The 8,177-nt window shown below is 37.4% G+C and overlaps 1 protein-coding gene across 1 annotated transcript; it reads left to right on the forward strand.

Annotated features, from left to right (window-relative positions):
• Positions 1–6,990: 6,990 nt before the first annotated feature.
• Positions 6,991–7,590, forward strand: LOC109217328. The gene has a single exon (XM_019381570.1). It carries the CDS (start codon positions 6,991–6,993, stop codon positions 7,588–7,590), a length of 600 nt encoding a protein of 199 aa, XP_019237115.1.
• The last annotated feature ends 587 nt before the right edge of the window (positions 7,591–8,177 follow it).

An 8,177-nucleotide genomic window follows, 5' to 3' on the forward strand; every position in this document is an offset into this window, starting at 1 on the left:
AAATCCTTTAAACCAGTACTCAACTCATTTATTTCTCACAATAACCGTAATCTTAGTATATCACTGCGGCGTGCAGCCCGATCCATAATATATATATATATATATATATATATATATATATATATATATATATATATATATATATATATATATATATATATATNTATATATATATATATACTGCTGCGGCGTGCAGCCCGATCCAATAATAATAGTCGACTGCGCTCACTGGGGGTGTGCAGACTCCGGAGGGGCTCCTACAGCCCAAGCGTTATACTGCTGCGGCGTGCAGCCCGATCCATATAATATACCGCTGCAGCGTGCATCCCGATCCATATAAGTATACTGCTGCGGCGTGCAGTTCGATCCATATATATATATATATACACACACACACACACACCTTGCTGCGGCGTGCAGCCGATCCATAATATATCCGTCATCCTCGCTGTTGGGTTCTCAACCCCTCTCAGTCAACATAAACTTCGCCCCTCGGGCATACTAAGATAAGAATGGGACTCCAGCCCACATATTACTCTCATTTTGGTTTAGCTATTTCGAAGCCAGTTCGTATTTTATTAAACATTTAGAAACATGACTGAGGGTATGATTTTTAACAAGTAAGGTGAGGTCAATCAGTACAAGTGCCCCTAAGAGTTCTACAGGTAGACACAAGGCCCCAAACATGGCAACTAGCCCAAACTATAATGATATGAATTAAGTCTCAGTCAAGATAAAGTAGAATCATCAATCGGGATGGACCAAGTCCAAATCCCCAGCAGTAATGGACCCCACGCTCATCATGCAGCGTGTGTCTCACCTCATCATAGCACTACGTTGTGTAAATCCGGGGTTTCAAACCCTCAGGACATCATTTATAACCATTACTCACCTCAAGCCGGCCAAAATCCTAGCTCGCTATGCCCTTGCCTCGTAAATCAACCTCCTCGCGCGTCGAATCTGGCCAAAACCACAACAAATACGTTACAATAGGCAAAGGGAATATAACCCAATCGAAAAGACTCGAAAAACATCGAAATTCACGAAATTGGCAAAACCCGAGCCCCGGGCCCACTTCTCGAAAAATCATAAAATTAACATCACCGGGTTCCTTATCTCGCCACGAGTCTATACATATCAAAATTACCAAAATCGGAGTCCATTTGACCCCTCAAATTCCACCTTGAAATACCAAATTCCGAAGCCCTAGCTTTACCCTCTTTTGATGAATTTCCATAAATTTCAAGGTAAATTCTACCATTAATTCATGTATTTAGGCCAAGGAACTCACTTCCAATCACACCTAGTCGAAATCCCCTTCAAATTCCATCCAAGAGCTCTCAAGGTCAATCAAAAATGGTAAAAATGGACTTAAGCTCGCGGAACAAAATGAGCTTTAAACCCCTTCTGAGAACAGTGATTTCGCATCTGCGGTCCCTTTACCGCATTTGCGGCTACCGCTTCTGCGGTTATACCTCCGCTTCTGCGGATCTTCATTAAGTCCACGACCGCTTCTGTGGCCCTCTATCCGCATTTGCGGACCTCGTTTCTGCGAATAATTGTTCGCTTCTGCGGAAACACTATGGCTTCGCCCTTTCGCACCTGCGACTCTACCACCGCATCTGCGGTGTCGCAGATGCGGCTCACCTTCCGCATCTGCGAAATCTTCCATCCAGGCCAAATGATTGCACCTGCGAACCTTCTTCTGCACCTGCGCAACCGCATCTGCGGTTCCTTTTCCGCAGATGCGGAAATACCAGAAACCAGGCATACTAGCAATCTCATAAGTCCAAATTTCATCCCGATGGCTATCCGAAATCACCCCGAGGCCCTCGAGACCTCAACCAAAAGTGTCAATCCATCTTAAAACATCATTCAAACTTGCTCCAATCATCAAAATACCACAACTAACACCAAAACCCTCAAATTACCTCGGATTCAAGCCTAAGTTCTTCCAAAACTTCCGAATTACGCATTTGATCAAAAACCCTACCAAAACACCTCCGAATGATCTGAAATTTTGCACACATATCCAAAATCTCCTAACGAAGCTACAGCAACTCTCAGAATCCCATTCCGACCCTCGGATCAAAATCTCACCTATCAACCGGAATTCGCCAAAATACTAACTTCGCCAATTCAAGCCTAATTCTACACCGGACCTCCAAAACCAATTCCGATCACGCTCCTAAGTCACAAATCATCCCCCGAAGCTAACCGAATCTCCGGAAATCACATCCAATCCTTCTAACCAACTAGTCAACTTCCTGTTGACTTTTCCAGAACAAGCTTTCCTTAGAGAGACTAAATGTCTCATCTCCTACCAAGACCAAACCAATCCAACTCGATTACCTCAAATACCGATAATGAAGCATAGAGAAATATAATATGGGAAAAACGGGGCGGTAAATCACGTGACGACGGGCCGGGTCGTCACATGGGGCATTAATGTTGATCCTAGCTGCCCCTTGTGTAACAAGCAGAATGAAACAGTGAACCACTTGTTCTTTGAATGCGAGGAAACAGGCAAAATATGGTGTGGATTACTGCAATGGCAAGGCATTCAGATAATGTCGCAAAACTGGCAGACTGTGATCGCGTGGATGGTGCAGAAGGCTAAGGGAAGAAGTGCAAGGGCTGAGATATGTCGAATGGTGCTGGCAGCAGCAATCTACTATTGCTGGCAAGAGAGGAACTGGGCAGTGTTTCAGAAGAAAAGAAGAACTCCTAAAGCAATACTGAGGCTGATTATCCAGGAAATACATGTAAGAGCAACAAGGTTTCCAAAGTTGGCTAGAGTGATGAGCACATTAGATTGGTATCCAGAAATTTAGTATATTCAAACTGTTAGTAGAGTTAGATGAAATGTAGAATGAAAGTGCTAGGTACTCATATTCTGGGGCACAATGTCCAGAAATGGTGTACGTTAGAATGAAATTAGTCCAAAAAATGTTACATGTATTTACAAATTTCTTGTGTTGAGATACAACTTATTTAAAGATTTCAACAGGATACCACGTGCAAGTGCGTGTACATACAGATTCGCATAAACTAAAAACACCATTTTGTCTAACGATTAACTGTGCTATTTTGTACTATATCACATCTAATGATTAGATATTTATATCACATATATGTGTTGCGTTAGGGATGTCACGATCCGGATTTCTCACCGTCGGGATCGTAATGGCGCCTAACTTTTAGAATGTCAGGCAAGCCAATATATAAAGATCTAACACGCTAAGCACTATCCAAGACAGTAAATAACAGTAATTTAAACCAAAAATAAAGTATGAAGCGCGGAAATTTATAACAATCTAAACACTAACACACGACTACCCAAAGATGTGGTGTCACAATCCACGAACTTCTAAGAGTCACTACAAATACTGGTCTAAAGGAAATACAGTTGTTCCCGAAAGTAAAGAAAACAGGGAAACTAGGACAACTGGAAGGGGACTCCAGGGTCTGCGAACGTCGACAGATCTACTTTGGGACTCCTGTGGACTGAAGGCAGCAACCTAACTCTGATCAGTGCGGTCCAGTACCGGAATCTGCACAGAAAGTGCAGAGTGCAGTATCAGTACAACCGACCCCATGTACTAGTAAGTGCCGAGCCTAACCTCGGCGAATCAGTGACGAGGCTAGGACACGACAAAAACATGAACCTGTACAGTTAAATCATATACGAGAAAATAACAACAATGAAGATTAAGCAGATAATAACGGGAAGGTGGAAAACATGTTGAGGAGAATATCAAATCCTAAAAGTAATACAGTAAAGAAACGCAATAAATAATATGCCTTGCACCAAAGAAAGTAATAACATAGAAAAAAAGTGCACGACTTCATCTTTCGTGCTTTTACTCTCATCCTCACCATAAGAAACAATAGAAACGGCACGGCATCACCCTTCGTGCACTAACTCTCTCATAACATGGCACAACATCACCCTTCGTGCATTATCACTCACTCACAAAACACTGCACGGCATCACCCTTCGTGCTTTAACACTCTCCCTCACCAAGGCAATGAACAATAATAACAGGGAGATAGAAATATCAAGGACCAATCTTACTTCAACATTTAATTCTACTATACCAGCCTCAACTCTTAGTAAATACCCGATCAATACCAAATTTCGTAAAAACATGATAAGAGCTGCTCAACACATGGAATAGAAAGTCTAAACATGAAATATGTGATCAAAGAGTACAACAGTTACACGAATAAGACTATCTCGCATGCTATGACTCGACAACAACACATAGGTACTTATCACCTTACTATACGTTGTACTCAATATCAAGACACGTAGAAAATAGGCAAGTAATACCTAACCCCTCAAGCCAGGGTTAGACCCAACACTTACCTCGCTACCACGGCCAAACTCAAAGCTCAATCAACGCCTTTCCTTTTACACCAGCCTCCGGGCCAATAAAATCTAGCAATTACCAATCAAAAAATTCGATTTAAGCCTTAGGAACTACCCATGATAGCAAAGACTTCAATTTAGGTCATTTTGAAAAAGTCAACAAAAGTCACACACTCGAGCCCGCTTGATTCAAACCCGAAATTCAGATCAAAACTCGATTACCCATTCGCCCCGAGCCCGGATATACAATTGGTTTTGGAATCCGACCTCAATTTGAGATCTAAATCCCCAAATTTTGAAATTCTAAAGTTCTACCCCAAAATCCCCAATTCCACCTTGAAAACCCTAGATTCTAAGATGAAATCTTGTAAAAAGAAGTAAAAGAGTGAAAGAAATGAGTTAAGAGTCACTTACTTATGATTTAGGGGAAGAAGAAACGTTTGGAAGATTGCCTATTATGTTTTAGGGTTTGAAAAATTGAAAAATAAATGAAAATTCCTGTTTATATAGCACCTCTCTGATATATACTACGCGGTCTGCGAAATTCAGGGCGCGGTCGCGAAACCCCACCGCGGTCCGCGATATTATGGGTGCGGTCGCGAAACCTGAGCCATACACTATCGCGGTCCGCGAAGTCCCCACCGCGGTCGCATTCTTCTACCACGGTCTGCGAATTTCACTCCGCGGTCACGCTTCTAAGATCTGAGACCTGCAATTTCCTGCAACTATCCAGCACAAGGTCTTTTCTAAGTCTAGACACATCCCGTAGCCTACCCGAAACTCCCCCGAGTCCTCGTGGTTCTAAACCAAACACACACACAAGTCTTAACACATCATATGAACTTGCTCGGGCGACCAAATCGCCAAAATAACACCTAAAACTACAAATTTAACACGAAATTGCTTGAAATCTTCAAAAAAGTTTTAAAACTTATAACTTTTCAAGCAAAGGCCTGAACTACGTCAAGTCAGTCCCGTTTCTCACCAAATTTTACATATAAGATATAAATATCATAACGGACTTGTACTGGGCTCTGGAACAAGAACACGAGCCCGATACCAACCAGATCAACTACTAACCACTTTCTCAAAATCATTATAATTTCAGTTTAATAATTTTCATCAAAAATTCATTTCTCAGGCTAGGGGCCTCACAATTCGATTTTGGGCAACGCCCAAGTCCTATATTTTACTACGGACCCTTCGGGACCGTCAAAATACGGGTCCGGGTTTGTTTACTCAGAATGTTGACCGGAGTCAACTAAAATCAACTTTTTAAGCCAAACATTATTATTTTCCCATATTTCCATATAAAGGCTTTTCGGGAACGCGCACGCAAATCAAGGAGGAATAAAATGAGGTTTTGAAGGCTTTGGAACCCCGAAATGGGTTCTAAAACACGAGATGACCTTTCGAGTCATCACAAGGGAGTTCTGGTATACATATCATTGCACAAAATTAAATATTCTTACGCCACAAGATATTGTCTTATTTAATAATGTTTAATAACAATTTTCAATACTTTTATATTTGTAAATGAGTCACTTAATCCCTAACGTATGGCACAATCTTACACAATAATAACACTTTTGTGCCTCCTAAAATAAATGTAATGTAACTACAAATAATATTACCTAAGATTTTTGGCAATGACTGAAATTGACGAAAAGTAACGTGCAACGCACGTTTATAGAAACTAATATGCAATAATAGTATTTAGTAGTATTGGTATATAACCAGAGAATGAAACATAATTTTCACAAAAAGTCTTTCTCTGTGATTTTTATTATTATTATTAAGATAATTAAATTATATAAAATTAATTATTTTTAATTCTATGATCAATAAAATTTGAATTACTGAGTGTATTTTTCAAATATCATACAACAAAATAATAAATATAATTTAGTAATTTTGAAGTTCTAATATAAGAAAAAATAACATGAAAAATATTAATATGTTACATAATTCAAATAAGGACACGAGTTGAGTTTTTTAAGGTAAAATCTTAATTTATTTAAAATTTTAAATATTAGAATTTCTACCACAATCCAAATAAATAGATATTTAATAATCAAAATTTAGTTGATATAAAAGTTTTAAATATTTAAAAATAATCGTATTATCATGTTTTCAAATAATTAAGTTAAAAGTATTTTACTTTTTTTTTCAATTAGAGCGAGTTGTATGTTTATGTTTTCAAAATTTTCCCTTATGTTTCTCCTGCGTTATCTCAAAACTTGGGAAATAAAAGATGACAACAAATTTCTTCTTTCTTATGTTTCATTATTGTTGAGTATAAAATTTTTGAAAGTTAATCTCATCCATTTCAATTTTTTTTTAACTCAAATACATAGATTATAAGATAAGGATATCTTAGAATATTTTTTTTAATTTACATTATGTGTTTTTTTAATAAATCACTATTACTAACAAACTGATATGATATTCGAATTTGAATTGGAATGCAATTTGAGTAGTTTGCATTGAGGTTAAGCCAAGTATGGTGTCGAAAAATAAACTACTTGGCAATTTTAAGATAATATATGCAATATTTTATAATAATAATCAACTAATTTAAAATTTAATAGATTTTTCAGGCAAGCGAGTGGTTCATGGAGAACTGTCCAAATGACACTCTGAATTCTTATTGTAAGGGAGGAAAGTTCTGTATCAAGAAATTGTACAAGGCTGCAAGACCTCGGTACCAGAAGTGCAACTGGAAGAGATTAGTGACTACCTCAAAAGCAATACCAACACATCAATTCATTCTTTGGTTGGCACTGCACAGAAGATTAACTACTGTTGAAAGACTACAAAAATGGGGTATAACAGTTGACAAAGATTGTGTACTATGCAGCAGGAGCAATGAGGAAACATTTGAGCATCTACTGTTCGAGTGCACATGCTCCAGAAATATGTGGAATGCAATGCTGAACTGGATAGAAATGCAACATCAGATAGGGAGCTGGGATGAGGAAATAGAATGGATAACAAAAGTGGTGGTGAATAGAACAAAGGGTGAAATACTAGTGTTTCTGTTTACAGCAATGGTATATCAGATATGGAAGGAAAGGAACAATATAAGATTTCAAGGAATTGAGACAACATATAACAAAAGGATAAAAGAGATTGTCCTAATGTTGCATATACAAGGACAGCAAATTCATAAATGGAGGAAAGAGTTAGAAAAACTGAATAGTTATCCTAGCTAGATAGAAATTTTATAGCTAGGTATTGATAACAGAATGTTAGTTTGATATTTTTTTCATTTAATAGATTACACAAGGATGTATAGGAAACTAGCTCAAGTGTCCAAAAGAGCTAGGGATTGTAAATATTTTACTTGGTTAAATAAAGCTTTAAATTTTAACCAAATTTTTTTTTAATGATTTAAAGAACAATTTTTTTGGATATATAGGGTATTAAAAATTTATGTTCTGGGGCTAGAGTTATCGATAAACTTAAAGCGGAGTCATACTGAAATAAATCCGGCCAAAGAATCATTTAAAATTTTAGATCGCCGATTAAAGTGAATTTTAAATTAAGGATAATATCTTCACTTGCATCATTATAAAGATAATCATTATCATAATATATATATATATATATATATATATATATATATATATATATATATATATTTAGAAATTGAAATTTCAAAATAGAAATATTTTTTGAAAGATAAAATCATACCAAATAAGAGTCCAAGTCGTAGTATAAGAGTCACGTCATAATCAAAGAATCATTTATATCGTGTCAATCTTTGTGCTTTCCCATAAATATGAGTTATTATTTCACT

This window comes from Nicotiana attenuata, unplaced genomic scaffold (genome assembly GCF_001879085.1).
Source record: "Nicotiana attenuata strain UT unplaced genomic scaffold, NIATTr2, whole genome shotgun sequence".
In the NCBI taxonomy this organism is placed as follows: Eukaryota; Viridiplantae; Streptophyta; class Magnoliopsida; order Solanales; family Solanaceae; genus Nicotiana; species Nicotiana attenuata.